Consider the following 24301-nt stretch of genomic DNA (forward strand, 5'->3'; position numbering starts at 1 on the left):
TGAATAAGCAGGGCTATATTACGGATTTTCAGTTGTTATCACTTCAAATACATTTCTGGGGAAAAGAAACATCAAGAAATTGAAAGTTCCCAAGAATCATGACTTATCTTATTTGACCCAGTTGTCAAGTTAATAATTACGTAATACATTCCATGATGTGTATCAATTTATTTAATTATGAGTTTTAAAATCAAGAATGAAATCTTGTATTTTGTATGCCATAATTTGCTTTGAATAATACAACAATAAAACTATATTTACATTTACATGTTATTCCATCACCTCACCATGATCACTTTAAAAGTTTCTTTTTAATATTGCATTTGGTATAATTATATATATACAATTTCTCCACAAAAAAAAATGATTTGGCTAGTTTAAATATTACACATTGACTGTTTGGTTATACAAGTGTTAAGAAATGGGTGTTTTCAAATTGACCCTGTTATTTGTCATCGGTCAGTAATAATGGCCTCGGAGACTGTAATGTCCCTAGGCGTTGCCTCGTGCCATTACAGGCATCCTCGACCATTATAACAGGGCCATTATGAAAACACCCATTTATTAATACTATAATAACCGATTTCATTGAGGTGTGAGTAATACTGTATGTACGATAAAAAATATAGAACAATTAAAATCTGAAATTCCAATCTATTATTATTTTGCTCTTACTTTCCATTTCCTGTCGAAAAGTTGACATAGCAACACTATTAGAAGTCTGTAATCTGTCCACAGCTGTTTGTACTGTCTTATCCAAAATATTTTCCACGAGGTCATTCACTGCTTTAGAAACAGCCTTTGTAACTTCTTTCCCTATTAGTTCCTTAAGTTGTATTGTTAGACTTGTTATATCTAACTCTGCTTTAAGGGGTGCATTGAGTTTTGTTATCAAAGGTATGTCAATTGCTGTTTCACAGTTGTCATGCCCACAAGCATTCGCACACACGTTTTCAAATAGAAAGAGAGTGAAAAGAACGATTGCATATCCTTGCAACATCTTGAAAAATGTTTTGAAATGAAACTGTGTCTGGAGAAGATCCAGGTTTTATATCTGAAATCTTTTTAATATAAAAAAGTTGATATAACACATTTCATGAGGGTCTGGATGGGAAATCTTCATTTTTGTATTCTTTGATATTTAAGGCATTTTCTCTATTCTTTGTTGTTTTTTCTGTTGGCCAATTATTCTCTATTCTTTATATTTGATCACTCCACTATTATCTTATCTCTATTCTTTCTCTATTCTTTAACTTTTCCTTATTATCGGTTTTCTCTATTCTGTAAACCCCATTCATACCCTCTTACATGTATAATTTATTGTCTGTTTTAAACCAGAAATAACGTTAAGATCACCTGAGTTTTCATTTGCTGAATAAACGGAAAAAATAATCTAATCATTCTGTGCATGTACATAACCTATGCCGGGCATAACCCAAAACGTGGTTTTTATAACATAACATCAGAACAATTTAATCGGTGTGGAAACTGAACAACAAATTAGGGGAAAGGTTTCGTGTTAGTGGCTTTTGAATAAAGACAAGAAGGAGAGCACAAAGTTTTACTTAAACCTCAAAGAAAATGTATTTCTGAACTTGTGACCTACGAATAGTTCAATCTTCTAAATAACTATTGAGTTTTCCAATAATAGATTCCGGTCGATTAATTCCTTCTTAAGACCTCTTGAAGAAAAGAGAGGTCTTAAAATAAATATACAACATCATATTATGTCAATCTTATTAAATATAATTATATCTGTTACTTCGCTATACTTTTACCTTCGACGATTAACCGATGAAGAGAGGTCTTACTTTTATTTAGATAGGACGAAAATGACAATCGTTATGTTTTATCATTTTGGTAATCACAAAATCCAAGAAACTTTCAAAACTGTTATTTTGCACTATACGCCAAACTTTAAATTACTTTTAATGAAAAGTTCTCTATAATACTTATTCTAAATTTGTCCTCGTCTGAATATACGTAAAAATATTGGCAACTGGGCCTTAAGCACACCACACTTAACCAGTTATGCTTTTATTCGTGAAATAATCACGAAAATAAAGAAAACAATAAGTGGAATTATCGAAGATACATGTCAGAAGAAAATACTTTTACACTAAAATCAATAATTATCAATGATGAGTTTATAATGACGTATTTGTTGATGGAATTTTTAATTCACATGTGACGTAGCTAGCTTAGTGACGTATCTTACGATATGCTGGTTGACCAGTGAGGTGAATCCATTAAAATCTTGCAAAAGGTCCTTGTATTAACAGAACGCCATATATGTTCTTTTTAATATTATTCAAATTCATTGGATTTCTATAGTAATCGTTGGTATTAAGGTGGGACATTCTAGACAGGAATAAACATTTAGAAGTGTGATTATAATCAAAATGTTTGTCTGACGAAGGACGTTCTGGATAGGAAGCTATTTTGAAATCTTATTGCAAAGGTACATTTAGTTTTCAGATATTGTACGTCATACTTACATGCATCATTTGACAGAAAGGCTAAAGTTGTGTGTGTGTTTTTTTTTTTTTATTTTACGTCTGCTTGCAAGTAGGATAATCAGAAACATTATTTTTTTTAAAGAATATATTTGAAAATCAGACATATATATATATATATATATATATATGTCATAAATATTATTTGGTTTCAATGACAAGATTAAAAACGGATTTGTAACTTGTTCGATCAAATTATTGAACATCAATGATTTTGATTTTTAAAAGGGAGATAAAATGTGTGTGACATGCTTTGGGTCCGCTGTTTTTTTCTTTTTCTGTTGGAGGTAGGTTTTGAACGTTTGATGTCACCATAAACATGGCACCCTTCAAGCGTTGCCTCGAATCAAATATCGATTATTTTTTTAACAGTCGTTATTTAATATATTAGGTATTGTAATTTGTATTGTTACTTTGCATAATGTCAGAAATGTTACCAATTATGAATTTGAATTCGTTACAGTGATCCAAATTTATCTTTTAAAATGTAATGTACTTTTCTTGTTCTTACAGAAAATGCTCAGACTTGCATTTGTGGTGTCGTGTTGTTTGTTCATCGAAAATTCTACAGGTAAACATTATATTATGTCTTTCTGTTATGTTTTGTATAGAAACATAAATTTCGAGACATTCGAGACATTCACCTTTAATCTTAGAATTAAAGGTACACATTTTAATAGATCAGAGATCTCACAGTTGGTTTTATTGATATACAAACATTAGCTAATACATAAAAATCATTTTCGTTTTAAAACTGATTTAAATCCTACTAATTTAACGAAGCATCAGACAACAACAATATTTAAAGCAAGACTTGTAGTTCCATGCAGGGAACGACCAATGTGATTAAAATTAAGATCTATCGCAACTCGCGTGCTCTTCTCTTATGAGCATAAAGAAATCAGTGAAATAAAAATATTGTAATAAAGTTTAGTGAACGGTCATTTTCAAAAATATGGATAAGACAGAAACCCAAATTATACAACTTAAAACAAAAGAAGTCTTGGAAAAAAGGAAATGATACCAAGGGGACAATCGGAAATCTAACGTCGAGAAAAAAAAAACGAACATTGCCGAAAAACAGACGAACAGACAAGCAACACTGAAAACACTTTCACGTAATGGCCATGTATGTAATTTTCGTTTCACGCAATGGCCATACTTTTATGAAATTTTCGTCGTATTATTCTCATGAACTACAAATCAAGGCTTTCTTAGTTTTGAAACAAAGCCTCGTGTGAGCATGATACAGTGTGATACGTTTTTATCATCCATTACGCTATAACTTCATGTTAACCAAATATTAAAACGATGGTGTCATTGGTGAGCCGTCATATTGCACAGCTCATTTTGTTTCTTTAGATATCATATCACAATCATGAAGTAATTTTCGACCAAATTCGGTAAATACTTATTTCCCCTCTAGCCTAAAATTTTTTAACTTATAATCATCATTTTCATAAATGTGACGAGCAGCTGGAAAGAAGACTAGAATGCTAGATAGTCTTATAGTTGAAGGAAGAGAAGAGAAGACCAGGGTACCAGATAGTCTTATAGTTGAAGGAGGAGAGAAGACCAGGGTTCCAGATAGCTTAATGGTCGGAAATGAAGGGAAGACCAGGGTACCAGATAGTTTTATTGTTGGAGGTCGTGATGCTTCATTAAGTTCATGGCCGTGGCAGGTTGGCCTAATATCGGCTTATGGTGTATTCTGTGGAGGTACACTTATATCTTATGATGTTGTCATAACAGCAGCACATTGTCTGGATGGATCAAGGTAAGCTTTTTTAGAATTGAAAAATATGTTATGAAGTTTATGTTACGCATGCGGAACAGGATGTGCTTACCATTTCGGATCAGTTTATATCTCTGCCTGTTTTTCTTTTTTTCTCGAAAGTCCGTATTGTCAAACCTTGTTTCAAATATTACTCTTTATCTTGACGTGCCCTTTGTTTATGATTTGTATTAATATGGTGGCCTTTGTCCCTTCGTGTTCTCATTCGGCACACCTCACCATGTCAGGTAAAAAATCTATCGTGATGTAGGTACCACATGAGATTTGCCAATTGAGAATAGTGCTATGGATTCTCTTCCGACTTACAGATCGGATCTTATTAGTATGTCTATCCACGTGCTACTTTTCTCAACAACAAATCAACTTAAAGTAAAAAAAGGATCGCTTACATACTCTACCCATCAATTGTATAAATAGTCATATTGCAAATTCAGGAAAAATGTCTGGGAATTCAAGAAGAAACAAATATGGATTTATCAGAGTGGTTACTCGAAGTTATCAAGATAAACAATATTAATTGATAATGTAAAAAAAAAAGATCGTCAGTTTCGATTAAGAGGAATGGAAACAAAAGAGAGGCATTGATTATTTTTTTGCCCGATTATTAATGGAAACATAATAAATTTTTTTTTTAATTACATAAACAATAAAAATATTAGCAACCAACAGGTATAGTGTCACTTTTCAATATCTCAAATATATTATTTTATGGTTGATACATTGATTGGTGTTTAACGCCACTTTCAGTACTATTGTGCTAGTTCGTGGCCATGGTGGTTAATTTTTATTGGCGGAGGCAGCCGGAGTGCCCGGAGAAAACCACCGACCTTCGTAAGAAAACTGACAATCCTAGTCAATTAAGATTGAAGTCGAGCGCACCTGCCACGTGCGGGATTCGAACTCACAACCGCAGTGTTGACTGACTAGTGATACAGCAGTTCGACTACTTAGACCACTCGGCCACCGAGGCCCCATATTGTAACTTTACATGAAATGTCAAAAGCTAGATGACAGCAAAAGATTACATTTTTTATGATTTCTTTTAGGAGACGCGGGTTAAGTGTGGTAGTAGGAGAGTACAATAGGTATTTCTGGGAAGGTTATGAACAGTATATCCCAGTTAAAAGCTTCAATGTGGTAAGTCATAAATTTAGGAATTACAAACCTAATTCGTTAGCAATAAGTGCCTAAGAATGTTACTTTAACACACTAATGAGTGTTATAAAATTAGTTGTTATATTTTATATTATTCACGCAATATTTCGCTAAACAAATTAGCTTCATCAGGCGTGTGCATCTCTCAAGGTGAAAAGATCGAGATATCCTCATGGAATACAAAGATAAGACGACCCGCGCAGATAGAATTCCGTTTGTTGTCACCTTCCATCCCGATTTGACAAATATTTCATCTACTATCCGCAAGCACTGGCGTCTTATCGAAAATGACTCTTCCGTAAAAGAAATTTTTCCATCACCTCCTGTTATTGCCTATCGCAGACCCAAAAATCTCAAAGACATACCTGTCACATCTAAAGTAAAGAAACAAGAGACTTCTAAAATTGGGTGTTACAAACAATGCGGAAGAACCAACTGTAAGTGCTGTAAAGTCACCAACACTGACCACTCTTGCAGCAGCACAGTAACAAAGCAGCGATACAACATCTATGTTACATCTAATTGCAAAACGGAAAATAGTATTTATATTCTTACTTGTGGAACTTGCAAGCTGCAGTATGTTGGTGAAACAGAAACGAAATTCAACATCAGACTTAACAATCACCGGTCTTTTTATACAAAAGGAAGAAACTGTCCAATTACGAGACACCTCTTAAGAACAGGGCATACTTTTGAAAATAACACCTTTCAAATAATTGAGGTAAACCGAAATTGGGACTCCCAAAGGAGAAAACAGAGAGAAAGGTTCTGGATGCATCAGATTGTTTTGATTTAAGAATTGCTATGTACAATAAGCGGCAAAAATATTTTTCTAGACAATTTACAAACATATATTTTTTATAGAACATCAATAAATTTTGTTACACTTTTACTCAAATTTTGTGTAGTTCAAGCTAACAATAAAAGGCAAAAATATTTTTCTAGGCAATTTACAAACACATATCTTTTATAGAACATCAATAAATTTTGTTAAACTTTTACTCAAATTTTGTGTAGTTCAAGCTACAAAAATATTTTCTTGTCATGCATCCGATTTCACCTTGAGAGATGCACACGCCTGATGAAGCTAATTTGTTTAGCGAAATATTGCGTGAATAATATAAAATATAACAACTAATTTTATAACACTCATTAGTGTGTTAAAGTTACATTCTTAGGCACTTATATAATTTAATGTAGTAACTGCATCAGTTTATTTACAAACTGATCCACGCCTAGATAGATTGAATGTTGATTGTTGCTATTTTTAGACACTATATATATATATATATATATACAAGTCTAAATTGAAAACAACGTTCAAACCTATGATTGCGTTGGATAAAAACAGCAATTTTTATACGTGTGCATGAAAAACAAATTTCTTGGTAGAGAGGTCTAAATACAGAACAAACAACATTTTCCAAAAGACCAAAAAAGTGAAAAAATATATTTTAACAAAACGCATTTGACTAGCAGGTCGAACAACTGATGTTCTTAAACCCTGCTGACTGCCATTGGCGATTGCCAAATAAACGGATCACCAGATGTAACAAAATGGATCTTATAATAATTTATTACCAAACAGAAAACAATAAACTTGCGGAAAAGATGGTATACCGCAAACATGAGGTGCAAAAATTTGTACACCATATCCGGATTTCGACAATTAATGTCTCTTCAGTGATGTTAGGATATATATATATATATATATATATATATATATATATATAAGTGCCTATAAATAGCAGCACATGACATACAAATCTATGGGAGTGTGATGTAATCAGTACAGAGATTAATTCAATTACACAAATAAAATTATAGATTGCCTAACAATTTAATTTTAACACACTATTTAGTATGTAAATATAAGAATGTTTAAAATATTTACAAAATGATGAAAATAAACGCAATATTTCGCTAGACTAACTAGCTTTATCAAGCGTGCATCTATCCAGGTGAAATCGGATGTAGATGATAAGAAACTTTTGCAGCTCAATGTATATGTTGCACTTGAATTTAGCTGCCTTGAAAATAATACATAATTTGGATGAAGTTCAAGATTTTTACAAAATTGGTAGTTGAAGTTAGCAACGTCCATTGACCAATATTACAGGATAAAAAGGATGATGCTGTATACTAAATTATTCTTTATCTTTCCTGTATCTTTTCTCATCTTTTTCGTTAAGACCATCAGGTTCTAAAGTGTGGAGTTGGTGGATCAAACATTTTTTCTTCCCTTCTCGCCGTGGTGTCCCGCTCGGTGTTGACTTCTATGATTTGGAAAGTAACATTATCAAAAGAATGTTTCGTTGAACGAAGATGTCTTGTGAGCGGACAGTTTTTGTTGGTTTTGTACCATGAACGATGGTTATTGAGCCGAATATTAAATTTGTCCATTGTTTCTCCCACATACTGAATGCCACAAGTGTCACATGTTAATATATAAATTGAGTTCTCCGTTTTACAGTTGGAATTTGAGTAGATGGTTTAATTTTGTTTAGTAACGGAGCTGATGAAAGAACTGCTTGTATTGACAACACAAGCAGTTCCTTCGACCACATTGTTTGTAGCAACCGGGAGATGGAGTAGGCTGCTTTGCTAATATAGATGTCACTAATTTGTCACGGATGTTTTTAGGTCTTCTGAAGGCCATGACTGGTGGTGAGGAAAATACTTTTTTAAGATTTGAATCATTTTCTATAATTTTCCAATGCTTCTGAACAATGGAAGACACATTTTTAAAATCAGGATGGTAAGTGAGTACAAGGGGTGTTCTGTTAGCTGCTTTATTCTTATCTTTGTACTCTAGAAGTTCTTGGCGACTAGTTTTGTTTGCTCTTTCGAAAGCGCTATCAATGATGTTGTTATTGTATCCTCGAACAACTAGATGTTTACGTAGTTGTCCAAGTCTAGCATTTTGCGTATTTTCAGTAGAGCATATTCTCTTGATTCGCAATGCCTGGCTGAATGGGATGTCACGGGAGCAGTGTTTAGGATGGCAACTTTTAGGAGAAAGGAATTGATGTTTGTCCGTTTGTTTGGTATGAAGGTCCGTTATAATGGTTCCGTTCTTTATGTAACTCGTAGTGTCGAGGAAGTTTATTTTCTCCATAGATGATTCATATGTAAATTTTATTGAATGGTGGAAAGAGTTACAGTGTCCTAGAAATTCATTAAGATGTTCTTGTGAATCTGTCCATTTGAAATCAATATCGTCAATGAATCGGAACCATGATAAGGGCTGGTATGGAGCACTAGCCAAGAGGCGTTTTTCAAGTTGGCCCATAAATATGTTGGCATATGACGGGGTCATTTTTGTGCCCATACTAGTACCGTCTATCTGGAGATAATGTTTTTCATTGGAAGAGAAGTTGTTGTTCTCTAGCACTAGTTTCAGAAGTGTAACAAGGCACTCAGTTGGAGGATTTTTTTCACTAATTTTTGGATCCTTCAACTCCACACTTTAGAACCTGATGGTCTTAACGAAAAAGATGAGAAAAGATACAGGAAAGATAAAGAACAATTTAGTACACAGTCATCATCCTTTTTATCTTGCAATATTGGCCAATGGACGTTGCTAACTTCAACTACCAATTTTGTAAAAATCTTGAACTTCATCCAAATTATGTATTATTTTCAAGGCAGCTAAATTCAAGTGCAACATATTCATTGAGCTGCAAAAGTTTCTTATCATCTACATCCGATTTCACCTGGATAGATGCACGCTTGATAAAGCTAGTTAGTCTAGCGAAATATTGCGTTTATTTTCATCATTTTGTAAATATTTTAAACATACTTATATTTACATACTAAATAGTGTGTTAAAATTACATTGTTAGGCAATCTATATTGTTTTCTGTTTGGTATTAAATTAATATTAAGATCCATTTCGTTAGATCTGGTGATCAATTTATTTGGCAATCGCCAATGGCAGTCAGCAGGGTTTAAGAACATCAGTTGTTCGACCTGTTAGTCAAATGCGTTTTGTTAAAATAGACTTTTTCACTTTTTTGGGTCTTTTGGAAATTGTTGTTTGTGCTGTATTTAGACCCCTCTACCAAGTAATTTGTTTTACATCCACACGTATAAAAATTGCGGTTTTTATCCAACGCAATCATAGGTTTGAACGTTGTTTTCAATTTAGACTTTTATATATTTTTTCGTTTGGGATTGTATTATATTTTCCTTCGGGTTTATATGATCCGTTCATCCTATTTCGACTCTTTAAAACTCAAGAGTCTATCCTAAATTGAGGTAAATTATATGGCCTTCCAAATACCGTTTTGATCCCTAACATCACTGAAGAGACATTAATTGTCGAAATCCGGATATGGTGTACAAATTTTTGCACCTCATGTTTGTGGTATACCATCTTTTGCACAAGTTTATTGTTTTCTGTTTGGTATTAAATTAATATTAAGATCCATTTCGTTAGATCTGGTGATCAATTTATTTGGCAATCGCCAATGGCAGTCAGCAGGGTTTAAGAACATCAGTTGTTCGACCTGTTAGTCAAATGCGTTTTGTTAAAATAGACTTTTTCACTTTTTTTGGTCTTTTGGAAATTGTTGTTTGTGCTGTATTTAGACCCCTCTACCAAGAAATTTGTTTTACATGCACACGTATAAAAATTGCGGTTTTTATCCAACGCAATCATAGGTTTGAACGTTGTTTTCAATTTACACTTTTATATATTTTTTCGTTTGGGATTGTATTATATTTTCCTTCGGGTTTATATGATCCGTTCATCCTATTTCGACTCTTTAAAATTCAAGAGTCTATCCTAAATTGAGGTAAATTATATGGCCTTCATAATACCGTTTTGATCCCTAACATCACTGAAGAGACATTAATTGTCGAAATCCGGATATGGTGTACAAATTTTTGCACCTCATGTTTGTGGTATACCATCTTTTCCACAAGTTTATTGTTTTCTGTTTGGTATTAAATTAATATTAAGATCCATTTCGTTAGATCTGGTGATCAATTTATTTGGCAATCGCCAATGGCAGTCAGCAGGGTTTAAGAACATCAGTTGTTCGACCTGTTAGTCAAATGCGTTTTGTTAAAATAGACCTTTTCACTTTTTTTGGTCTTTTGGAAATTGTTGTTTGTGCTGTATTTAGACCCCCTCTACCAAGAAATTTGTTTTACATGCACACGTATAAAAATTGCGGTTTTTATCCAACGCAATCATAGGTTTGAACGTTGTTTTCAATTTAGACTTTTATATATTTTTTCGTTTGGGATTGTATTATATTTTCCTTCGGGTTTATATGATCCGTTCATCCTATTTCGACTCTTTAAAATTCAAGAGTCTATCCTAAATTGAGGTAAATTATATGGCCTTCCAAATACCGTTTTGATCCCTAACATCACTGAAGAGACATTAATTGTCGAAATCCGGATATGGTGTACAAATTTTTGCACCTCATGTTTGTGGTATACCATCTTTTCCACAAGTTTATTGTTCTCTGTTTGGTATTAAATTAATATTAAGATCCATTTCGTTAGATCTGGTGATCAATTTATTTGGCAATCGCCAATGGCAATCAGCAGGGTTTAAGAACATCAGTTGTTCGACCTGTTAGTCAAATGCGTTTTGTTAAAATAGACTTTTTCACTTTTTTTGGTCTTTTGGAAATTGTTGTTTCTGCTGTATTTAGACCCCTCTACCAAGAAATTTGTTTTACATGCACACGTATAAAAATTGCGGTTTTTATCCAACGCAATCATAGGTTTGAACGTTGTTTTCAATTTACACTTTTATATATTTTTTCGTTTGGGATTGTATTATATTTTCCTTCGGGTTTATATGATCCGTTCATCCTATTTCGACTCTTTAAAATTCAAGAGTCTATCCTAAATTGAGGTAAATTATATGGCCTTCCAAATACCGTTTTGATCCCTAACATCACTGAAGAGACATTAATTGTCGAAATCCGGATATGGTGTACAAATTTTTGCACCTCATGTTTGTGGTATACCATCTTTTCCACAAGTTTATTGTTTTCTGTTTGGTATTAAATTAATATTAAGATCCATTTCGTTAGATCTGGTGATCAATTTATTTGGCAATCGCCAATGGCAGTCAGCAGGGTTTAAGAACATCAGTTGTTCGACCTGTTAGTCAAATGCGTTTTGTTAAAATAGACTTTTTCACTTTTTTTGGTCTTTTGGAAATTGTTTTTTGTGCTGTATTTAGACCCCTCTACCAAGAAATTTGTTTTACATGCACACGTATAAAAATTGCGGTTTTTATCCAACGCAATCATAGGTTTGAACGTTGTTTTCAATTTAGACTTTTATATATTTTTTCGTTTGGGATTGTATTATATTTTCCTTCGGGTTTATATGATCCGTTCATCCTATTTCGACTCTTTAAAATTCAAGAGTCTATCCTAAATTGAGGTAAATTATATGGCCTTCCAAATACCGTTTTGATCCCTAACATCACTGAAGAGACATTAATTGTCGAAATCCGGATATGGTGTACAAATTTTTGCACCTCATGTTTGTGGTATACCATCTTTTCCACAAGTTTATTGTTTTCTGTTTGGTATTAAATTAATATTAAGATCCATTTCGTTAGATCTGGTGATCAATTTATTTGGCAATCGCCAATGGCAGTCAGCAGGGTTTAAGAACATCAGTTGTTCGACCTGCTAGTCAAATGCGTTTTGTTAAAATATATTTTTTCACTTTTTTGGTCTTTTGGAAATTGTTGTTTGTGCTGTATTTGACCCCTCTACCAAGAAATTTGTTTTACATGCACACGTATAAAAATTGCGGTTTTTATCCAACGCAATCATAGGTTTGAACGTTGTTTTCAATTTAGACTTTTATATATTTTTTCGTTTGGGATTGTATTATATTTTCCTTCGGGTTTATATGATCCGTTCATCCTATTTCGACTCTTTAAAATTCAAGAGTCTATCCTAAATTGAGGTAAATTATATGGCCTTCCAAATACCGTTTTGATCCCTAACATCACTGAAGAGACATTAATTGTCGAAATCCGGATATGGTGTACAAATTTTTGCACCTCATGTTTGTGGTATACCATCTTTTCCACAAGTTTATTGTTTTCTGTTTGGTATTAAATTAATATTAAGATCCATTTCGTTAGATCTGGTGATCAATTTATTTGGCAATCGCCAATGGCAGTCAGCAGGGTGTAAGAACATCAGTTGTTCGACCTGTTAGTCAAATGCGTTTTGTTAAAATAGACTTTTTCACTTTTTTTGGTCTTTTGGAAATTGTTGTTTGTGCTGTATTTAGACCCCTCTACCAAGAAATTTGTTTTACATGCACACGTATAAAAATTGCGGTTTTTATCCAACGCAATCATAGGTTTGAACGTTGTTTTCAATTTAGACTTTTATATATTTTTTCGTTTGGGATTGTATTATATTTTCCTTCGGGTTTATATGATCCGTTCATCCTATTTCGACTCTTTAAAATTCAAGAGTCTATCCTAAATTGAGGTAAATTATATGGCCTTCCAAATACCGTTTTGATCCCTAACATCACTGAAGAGACATTAATTGTCGAAATCCGGATATGGTGTACAAATTTTTGCACCTCATGTTTGTGGTATACCATCTTTTTCACAAGTTTATTGTTTTCTGTTTGGTATTAAATTAATATTAAGATCCATTTCGTTAGATCTGGTGATCAATTTATTTGGCAATCGCCAATGGCAGTCAGCAGGGTTTAAGAACATCAGTTGTTCGACCTGTTAGTCAAATGCGTTTTGTTAAAATAGACTTTTTCACTTTTTTTGGTCTTTTAGAAATTGTTGTTTGTGCTGTATTTAGACCCCTCTACCAAGAAATTTGTTTTACATGCACACGTATAAAAATTGCGGTTTTTATCCAACGCAATCATAGGTTTGAACGTTGTTTTCAACTTAGACTTTTATATATTTTTTCGTTTGGGATTGTATTATATTTTCCTTCGGGTTTATATGATCCGTTCATCCTATTTCGACTCTTTAAAATTCAAGAGTCTATCCTAAATTGAGGTAAATTATATGGCCTTCCAAATACCGTTTTGATCCCTAACATCACTGAAGAGACATTAATTGTCGAAATCCGGATATGGTGTACAAATTTTTGCACCTCATGTTTGTGGTATACCATCTTTTCCACAAGTTTATTGTTTTCTGTTTGGTATTAAATTAATATTAAGATCCATTTCGTTAGATCTGGTGATCAATTTATTTGGCAATCGCCAATGGCAGTCAGCAGGGTTTAAGAACATCAGTTGTTCGACCTGTTAGTCAAATGCGTTTTGTTAAAATAGACTTTTTCACTTTTTTTGGTCTTTTGGAAATTGTTTTTTGTGCTGTATTTAGACCCCTCTACCAAGAAATTTGTTTTACATGCACACGTATAAAAATTGCGGTTTTTATCCAACGCAATCATAGGTTTGAACGTTGTTTTCAATTTAGACTTTTATATATTTTTTCGTTTGGGATTGTATTATATTTTCCTTCGGGTTTATATGATCCGTTCATCCTATTTCGACTCTTTAAAATTCAAGAGTCTATCCTAAATTGAGGTAAATTATATGGCCTTCCAAATACCGTTTTGATCCCTAACATCACTGAAGAGACATTAATTGTCGAAATCCGGATATGGTGTACAAATTTTTGCACCTCATGTTTGTGGTATACCATCTTTTCCACAAGTTTATTGTTTTCTGTTTGGTATTAAATTAATATTAAGATCCATTTCGTTAGATCTGGTGATCAATTTATTTGGCAATCGCCAATGGCAGTCAGCAGGGTGTAAGAACATCAGTTGTTCGACCTGTTAGTCAAATGCGTTTTGTTAAAATAGACTTTTTCACTTTTTTTGGTCTTTTGGAAATTGTTGTTTGTGCTGTATTTAGACCCCTCTACCAAGAAATTTGTTTTACATGCACACGTATAAAAATTGCGGTTTTTATCCAACGCAATCATAGGTTTGAACGTTGTTTTCAATTTAGACTTTTATATATTTTTTCGTTTGGGATTGTATTATATTTTCCTTCGGGTTTATATGATCCGTTCATCCTATTTCGACTCTTTAAAATTCAAGAGTCTATCCTAAATTGAGGTAAATTATATGGCCTTCCAAATACCGTTTTGATCCCTAACATCACTGAAGAGACATTAATTGTCGAAATCCGGATATGGTGTACAAATTTTTGCACCTCATGTTTGTGGTATACCATCTTTTCCACAAGTTTATTGTTTTCTGTTTGGTATTAAATTAATATTAAGATCCATTTCGTTAGATCTGGTGATCAATTTATTTGGCAATCGCCAATGGCAGTCAGCAGGGTGTAAGAACATCAGTTGTTCGACCTGTTAGTCAAATGCGTTTTGTTAAAATAGACTTTTTCACTTTTTTTGGTCTTTTGGAAATTGTTGTTTGTGCTGTATTTAGACCCCTCTACCAAGAAATTTGTTTTACATGCACACGTATAAAAATTGCGGTTTTTATCCAACGCAATCATAGGTTTGAACGTTGTTTTCAATTTAGACTTTTATATATTTTTTCGTTTGGGATTGTATTATATTTTCCTTCGGGTTTATATGATCCGTTCATCCTATTTCGACTCTTTAAAATTCAAGAGTCTATCCTAAATTGAGGTAAATTATATGGCCTTCCAAATACCGTTTTGATCCCTAACATCACTGAAGAGACATTAATTGTCGAAATCCGGATATGGTGTACAAATTTTTGCACCTCATGTTTGTGGTATACCATCTTTTTCACAAGTTTATTGTTTTCTGTTTGGTATTAAATTAATATTAAGATCCATTTCGTTAGATCTGGTGATCAATTTATTTGGCAATCGCCAATGGCAGTCAGCAGGGTTTAAGAACATCAGTTGTTCGACCTGTTAGTCAAATGCGTTTTGTTAAAATAGACTTTTTCACTTTTTTTGGTCTTTTGGAAATTGTTGTTTGTGCTGTATTTAGACCCCTCTACCAAGAAATTTGTTTTACATGCACACGTATAAAAATTGCGGTTTTTATCCAACGCAATCATAGGTTTGAACGTTGTTTTCAACTTAGACTTTTATATATTTTTTCGTTTGGGATTGTATTATATTTTCCTTCGGGTTTATATGATCCGTTCATCCTATTTCGACTCTTTAAAATTCAAGAGTCTATCCTAAATTGAGGTAAATTATATGGCCTTCCAAATACCGTTTTGATCCCTAACATCACTGAAGAGACATTAATTGTCGAAATCCGGATATGGTGTACAAATTTTTGCACCTCATGTTTGTGGTATACCATCTTTTTCACAAGTTTATTGTTTTCTGTTTGGTATTAAATTAATATTAAGATCCATTTCGTTAGATCTGGTGATCAATTTATTTGGCAATCGCCAATGGCAGTCAGCAGGGTTTAAGAACATCAGTTGTTCGACCTGTTAGTCAAATGCGTTTTGTTAAAATAGACTTTTTCACTTTTTTTGGTCTTTTGGAAATTGTTGTTTGTGCTGTATTTAGACCCCTCTACCAAGAAATTTGTTTTACATGCACACGTATAAAAATTGCGGTTTTTATCCAACGCAATCATAGGTTTGAACGTTGTTTTCAATTTAGACTTTTATATATTTTTTCGTTTGGGATTGTATTATATTTTCCTTCGGGTTTATATGATCCGTTCATCCTATTTCGACTCTTTAAAATTCAAGAGTCTATCCTAAATTGAGGTAAATTATCTGGCCTTCCAAATACCGTTTTGATCCCTAACATCACTGAAGAGACATTAATTGTCGAAATCCGGATATGGTGTACAAATTTTTGCACCTCATGTTTGTGGTATACCATCTTTTCCACAAGTTTATTGTTTTCTGTTTGGTATTAAATTAATATTAAGATCCATTTCGTTAGATCTGGTGATCAATTTATTTGGCAATCGCCAATGGCAGTCAGCAGGGTTTAAGAACATCAGTTGTTCGACCTGTTAGTCAAATGCGTTTTGTTAAAATAGACCTTTTCACTTTTTTTGGTCTTTTGGAAATTGTTGTTTGTGCTGTATTTAGACCCCTCTACCAAGAAATTTGTTTTACATGCACACGTATAAAAATTGCGGTTTTTATCCAACGCAATCATAGGTTTGAACGTTGTTTTCAATTTAGACTTTTATATATATATATATAAATAACTGGGATTTCCAAAAATGTTGGATAGTAAAAGGCAACGAAAAAAAAATCTTCTCATCCGAGAAATCGATTTACGACATTTACAAAGACAGGCAACAACGAAAACAAGTGGTTCAGATTGGGCAACTTGGAACAAACCCTAAATATGGTAGAGTTAAACCAGTTTTACATATTACATTTCATATAACGAAAATTATTTGGTAAAGATTGAATTGGTACAGGCACGAAGATGTTATAGAGTTATATCCGTTTTAAGCATTTAAATATATATTATATTCGAAAACACGAATTTTTGTCAAAATACTAGGCTTTCTTTTTTTCTTACTACATTTAAAGTGCATTATTTTGGATATATATCAACACGACTGGATTTTTAATTCTGAAAATTTGTTGATACAGTAAAATTGAATTGCCTACTGTTTTCCTTGTATGTATATGTACTCGTTAATTAACCATTCGAACAAGCTGCAAAAGATAACGCACTGAACTGTAGGCAGATAGCAAAGTTTCAATGATATTTTTAAATGCAGTATACGTATATGAAAATGATTGATTGATGGCTAAAAATTTAATAACGACAATGTAAATGCAATTCAAAGTTTTATTTAAAGTCGATATTCAATAAACTACATAAACACAAGCTCTAGTGAGCATTTCAAATCGATTGAATAACAAAGTGTATACACACATACAAAAGTCCTGTAAACAACACAATTTTAAATATACAGTGCATAGTATAATACAATAGATGACAAGTTAAAAGTTAAAAGCATAGTATGCAAAATAAGTATATCTTAAAACATATAGCACGAGTTAGAATAATAAGCACAGCAGATAATAGCAACTGAAAAAGCTAAATAAATCAAATAGTCACGCAAAAAAAAAAAAAAAAAAAGCACAGGCATAAAACACTATATGCATGCACTGCACTGGCATGAGCTGTTATTTGGATCCCATGTTTGTACCAATTTTTTGAATTGAAATTAAAGTTGTTTCAGCTTTACAGATCTTTTTTGGAAGCACTCAATCAAGTGGAAACATTCTGACAGTGACAGTCAGTTTTCTTGTATAGCACGTCCTGGTCATGAGTAGTATTAATGATACTTTTCGATTTATCCATTTGTAAAAAATTAATTTTACACTGGATCCTATAAGATAAAAATAGGAGATTTTTTTTTTCAAACCGATCAACGTATTACTAAACTTAATATAACTAAAAAGGTCCGTGTATGGTATTTAAAAAGTGTAATAATTATTTCAGTGATTACCAATATGACCGTGAACAGGAAATTCCATTCAACATCAGAGGGTTTTCGCTGCCTGTGTTTTTGCTTTGCATCAAAGCCTATGCGAAAGTATCTGGGTACGAACCACTTAAGGTTGTACCAAACACCTTGACTAAAATTAATTTGGCTCGTTTAATTTTCATAAAATTTTGACAAAATATTTACTTTGACCCTTTGAAAAAAAAAAAAAATTTCAAAAAACTTGAACCACACACTTTATCGGAAAAATTTCATTGGGTATGTAGCAGTTTGACAAACGCTAATTTTGATAATTGAGAAGCTTAATATTTCCTTAACAACAGAACGTGATTAAAACATTCAGCTGATTTTTACAGAGTTATCTCCCTGTAGTGTTATGACCCACTTAATGTCTCTGGCTACCATGGCGAAAGTTTTGCATTGCAGCATATAGATTATTAAGAAGAAAATTGTATTTGTCAAGAAATATTGTACCAGTTAATTCCTAATATGGTTGTAAAATCTTTTTATAGGCTTTGTTGGTATTGGTTCTCTGTTTAGCAGATATATCAGGTGCGGATCCTGGATTTAAAAAAAAGGGGGGGCAACGTTTGGAGTGATATTTGTAAAAAGTTTATACAGTTATCATATATGAAGCTCCATTAGGGGGTCTCTTAATACATCAAAAGAGTATCACATTTCGGAGTTAAACTATTTTCTGTCGAGTACTATGAAATATAGAGACAGAGAGCTGTCAGCCTTCAATTTAGTTACTGACATCATTTCATCTTCTTTTCAGCATCCAAATTATGACAATAACTTTCTTAAAGGATATGATATAGCCATATTATTTCTTGAAAGAAATGCCACGCCATCTTATCGTGTCAAGCCAATTCCTGGTATTGCCCACAAAACGCTGTATTACACTAAATGCAACTGTTTCATCACAGGATGGGGAATCAAATCAATGGGTAACTATATTTATAACATAAAGTGTCAGGATAGTTGTTGTTTCAATGTAGAGATTAAAAAAGTCGTATCACATGACACTTTTCTGTTTTTTTTACACAGGCGAATTAAGCAAATGTTGTGATTTAGATAGATTAACACTTAAATAAGTCGACCACGCTGTTATAATATGATATCCTCATACCGATGGAAATCTACTGTAAGGTGCACGTGACATAGCCTATATGTTCACGTTTTCATGCAGACGACATTGTGTTGATCCTAACGTTACATAGGTTTCTGACGTTATTACATTTTTGTGTAAATTGAAATCGGACACGGTAGATAATCTTGGAAATAATTTAAGCCTGGCTTATGCATGGGTTAAGAGATATACATCTTTAAATAAGTAATCTAGCTGTTTGCAAAAAAAAAAACCTGTGTGATCAGTACTATTACAGCATGCGCTTCATACAGAATTGAAATAATCTAGCTGCTTGTAAGAAATGCGTTTGATCAAAGCAATTTGAGCATCCGTTTGATACAGAATTGATCAATTTTATCCAGAAGCTTTCAATACAATTTATGGAAATGATTGACACAAATTTAAAAGTACCAGTGATTTTTAAAAAGTAGTGTAAAGTAAACACTACTGCACGAAAAAAACAAAACAAAATCAATCGTCTATACGATTAAAAATAGTAACACGATCAAGTCAATTGACATTTCATTCCGGTTTCCCTTTTTTTAATTATTGAAAAAAAATCCATGTGATACGATTGTGGCTTCATATTAGATTTTACAAACACAGATTTTGACAACGAATCGTTAACACAGCTATAACCAATCCTCTGGCAAACAGACATGAAACAAACACCTCCCAAAAAAAAAAAAAAATAGAAAAATAAAAATTAATGAATAACACAATTCTGACAATGCACCCATTCTCCTATATATATGAGGTAAATATTAACGTAGGAGAAGCAAATATTAAAATACAATTATTTGTTTTGATCCACGATCCCTGCTCATCAGTCTATTACGCGATAATAAGAAGAACACAAAAATGCAGTTCTCTAGACCATAGAATAGAGAATGTGAACGGGGAATGTGTCATAGAGACAACAACCCGACCAAAGAGCAGAAAACAGCCCAAGGCCACCAATGGGTCTCCTCTCCAAATCCCGCACCCGGAGGCGGGCTTCAGATAGTCCATAAACAATAATGTATACTAGTTAAGCTAAATGGACGCCACACTAAACTCTGAAACATACAAATGAACTAAAATTAAAATACGCACAAGACTAACAAAGGCTAGAGGTTCCTGACTTCGGACAGGCGCAAAAATACGGCGAGGTTGAAATATTTTGTGAGATCTCAACCCTCCCCTATACCTCTAACCAATGTGGAATTAACAAACACAGCTTAAAGATAATCCCCGTATATGCATCTCCTTTGAGTACAAACTACATGTATTCATAATAAGTATGTTCATTTGATATATAACAATGATTATTCTATTCTTTTGTTGCATTTAAGGTATTCCATCCGCAGCATCTAAGGACGTTCAGTCAAGTAAGTACAGTCTTAAGTCGATGATTAATACCATAATGACACTTTTACTAGATGAATTAGGCGCAGTAGAGAAAATGATTGTGAGAGCCGAGTTAAATAAAAAAAAAAACATTCTTGCATTGAATTTTGCATTTTTCGTTAAGGTACACACATGCAAAATGTACGTGTTTCATCAGTCGAAGACTGGAGAATCCTTATGCAAAACAAATGTCTTCTTTAACAATGTTTAATTTACTCAACGAACTTTTTTTATTTGATGCTCCAGATGGCTATTATAAAGCCTCGGTTGGAGCTTAGATGGCCGAGCGGTCTCAGTAGTTTATTTACAGTTATCACTAACCTGCAATCTATAATGTTGTGAGTTCGTACCACGTGTTTGTGTTCGACTCGGACTGTCTTATAATTTGTTTAGGTAAAGACAGACTGCAAAAAAAAGTTAGATAATATAAATAATAGTTCTCAAAAGGACCAAAACCAGCTTAGATGTGAGCATTTTTACTTTGAATATTTCTCAAATGTAAAACAGTTGCAGATTTATAATTGTAATGACATTGAAATTGGATGGAATTCACTTCAAGAACGCCATTGGAACCTTTTTGATTGCGGCATAGAGAGGGGTGCGAGATAAGGGGTTAGCTTCAAATTAGTGTTTTCAATTCTAGTCAGATGATTTTCAAATTTATATGAAAATGTTTTTATCCCTTAGGTGAGTTTGATTAGCAGAATTTTTTTTTTTAGAAAAATGGACGTATTTATAGAAAAACTTGTGCACGTGTCACATAAATTATTATTGTCGCTTGGATATCGTCTTTGTGTATTATCAGTACCCGTACAATATTTAAGAATTTTAACAGTTGACTAAAATCTTTGATAAGTTCGGTATGAAAAAAAGAATTTGATTTCAAGTTGTAGGTATAAAAACATCTTTTTTTACCGAATGGTCAGTGTTGATCTTTTTCAACCACTAGACGTCTGTTGTCGTCCGTTTACATTTACCAAAACTTTGTCCCGTGAAACTATTTGACTGAAAGAAACTTAGCAACAATCATTCTTTGGGTATCTAGATTAAAAAAACATGTTCGATGATTCAACCAAAACGTTTGTCAAATAGGAGCTATTTATACATGTTATATCTTGAAAATCGATATAGATAGAGAAAACGTTTAGAATGTCATGATCTACTCACTTCCCATCGTCAGTCCAATCCTCATAAGAGTTATTTTCCTTTAATTACGATGTGTACCCTTTCTGATTTATTAGAGGAAACTAAAAGTAATCACAGAGCAAAATTAATCAGCAAAATAAGAAATTTCAGAATTTGTGAACTATTTTGGGAACAGAAGTTTGTCTAGCTTTCTAACTTAAGTTTCGATTCTCTTAATTGTAGAAACTAACGGTTATGGTCACTTGGCAGTAACGTTACAAGAAGCGGAGATTGAAGTTATAAGCAACTCAAAATGCAACTCCAGACGGTATTGGGATGGGTTAGTGAAACCAACAAATATTTGTGCCTTTCATAAAAAAACGGCAGCTTGTGAGGTAAACTTCTAACAATCACAACATTTTATAATTTGTTACTGTGTAACTATAGATATATATTGTTGCTGTAAACGTGCCGATTTGTTAGACATTGCTGTCAGTTTCTAATTTCGACAAAGATAAAGAAACTTTCCGCCTGTTTCATGTCACAGCGAGAAAGTGACTCGTTATGTTTATGATCAAACAAAGATATGATATTAGCAATTCAAAATGCAACTCCAGACGGTACTGTGATAGATTAGTGAAACGAACTATGTTTGTGCCTTTCATAAAAAACGGCAGCTTGTGAAGTAAACTTCAAACAATCACCATATTTTATGATTTGAATCTTTACGTTACTGTGTTACTATAGATAAATACTGTTGCTGTAAGCGTTCCGATTTGTTAGACATCGCTTTCATTTTTTTTTTATATTCGGCAAAGATAAAGAAAGTTAATGCTTCCACCTGTTTCATGTCACAACAGCTAGAACGTGACTCGTTATGATTGAGATCATGTAAAAATATCCTGATGTAATATTCCTAATCTTAAAAGTATTTTTCACTACATTTTTTATCTTAAAACCATGGTGTTGGTATAAACTTTACGATGATGGATACATGTAAGAAAAGATTAGCAATGAAATACATGAAAACACCCTAGCTAAGATTAGTTGGACGCACTCATTTTCTTGTTTTTGCCAAATTTTCAAATGATCATAATATAAAAACGAACATACACTTCGAAAAAAATACCGTTTAGTAAAAGATCAAATCTGTACTCTAAGACTTGTAAACTCGTTCTCACAGTAATATGAAAATAAAGAGATTTGATATGCTTAATTGCCAATGAAAATTCTGTCCACCATAGTCCAAATGACTTAGATGTCAGATGGCAATCAAGTACCGGCAAAGGAAGTACTGAGCATCTCACCTTTGGAACATGTGGCGGAAAGTACAGTAACAGTTATACGCTCATCTTTCAATTGCATTTTTAAATGCAGTGTAGTATACATATTTGTTTTATTAAGCTAAAGGACTGTGGGAGTTCCAGATTAGTGTACCAGATATATAATAATAAAACAGTAGACGTGATAATAATAGAAAAAATAATTATAAAAATAAAAAAGATGATTATTTTACTACTAATAATAAAATAATAACGTTAGTTTTCAAAAGTTAAATACGTTTCTTTATTTAGGGAGACAGCGGAGGACCTCTAGTTTGTAAAGTGCAGAACCAATACATTCTAGTTGGAGTGACGTCGTGGGGATCTTCTTCGTGTATGAGCTATCCTACGGTGTTTGCAGACGTTGCTAAATTCTGGGAGTGGACTCAAGACAGAATATTACAATATCGCATGCTAGTGCGTGAAATTAAAACGGACGATACAAAACTCGAAATGGAAATGAATATTTTTCAAGAAAGATAGTCATGTTACTTTACATTTTTGAATACTCTTAAATATGCACTTTCATCAGGACCACTTTAGTTTTGGCAGCACCAGAATTGGTTCTATATGAACTTACAAATCAATCCTGCAAACTGTCAACACGGGATTAAAGACCATTGGCATTCTCTTAAAACATGATCATCGATACAATCATGGCAAAATTGATAAATTCCTAGCATTATAAAACTCTTACAAAGCTTTCTGATATCGAATATGATTTTTTCATGTAGTCATGAAAGAAGTATCATCCTTTGTACTAAAATTGATAATAAAAATTATCTTTAGATAATTTTCATTTTAGTAATCGGCTAACGAAATATATGCTGAATATATTTTTTAACAGTTTCTCTGAAATAAAAAAAACACGTTTCCACGATTGATTCAATATGTTTTGTAGATATATTATAAAAGGCTCCAATGAAATATAACTCTATAGTTTAATTGTGTGACGAATGCTGTAGAAGCAGGATTGTAACAACAATGGATTAAAATATTTTGCTGATATTTGCCTATTTCTATTTTTTAAACTTGGAATAGTGTAGTTTACTCATATCATATAGATCAAAATTTCTGTCTTTGTAGATTAAGCAATGAAGACGTTTTATTCGAAAGGACGTGCTATAGTCAACAGCAAAAGTATCAAAAATACATTTTCTTTGCTTTACCGTGTTCTCGCACTTCCCAATTGATTTGTAATTATTAGGTTCACTTTGTGTTGACCTCTGGAAGTGTTTTTATACGACCGCAAAACATTTTTTGCGTCGTATAATGCTATGATGTCGTCGTCGGCGGCGTCGTCGTCGTCCGAAGACACATTTGGTTTCCGGACAATAACTTTAGTTTAAGTGAATGTATCTCTATGAATTTTTACCAGAAGGTTCAAGACCACAAAAGGAATGTTGGGATTGATTTTGGGGG

General features: G+C 32.9%; 1 protein-coding gene across 1 annotated transcript; it reads left to right on the forward strand.

The window, feature by feature from the left end:
- The first annotated feature begins 4009 nt into the window (after nucleotides 1-4009).
- LOC127713939 (elastase-1-like) lies at nucleotides 4010-23816 on the forward strand. The gene is made up of 5 exons (XM_052219892.1): nucleotides 4010-4293; nucleotides 5358-5448; nucleotides 18690-18861; nucleotides 21801-21952; nucleotides 23132-23816. The coding sequence occupies exons 1-5, from the start codon at nucleotides 4010-4012 to the stop codon at nucleotides 23360-23362; spliced, it is 930 nt and encodes a 309-aa protein (XP_052075852.1). The 3' UTR covers nucleotides 23363-23816.
- The last annotated feature ends 485 nt before the right edge of the window (nucleotides 23817-24301 follow it).

The sequence above is a fragment of the Mytilus californianus genome, unplaced genomic scaffold, assembly GCF_021869535.1.
Source record: "Mytilus californianus isolate M0D057914Y unplaced genomic scaffold, xbMytCali1.0.p SCAF_9, whole genome shotgun sequence".
In the NCBI taxonomy this organism is placed as follows: domain Eukaryota; kingdom Metazoa; phylum Mollusca; class Bivalvia; order Mytilida; family Mytilidae; genus Mytilus; species Mytilus californianus.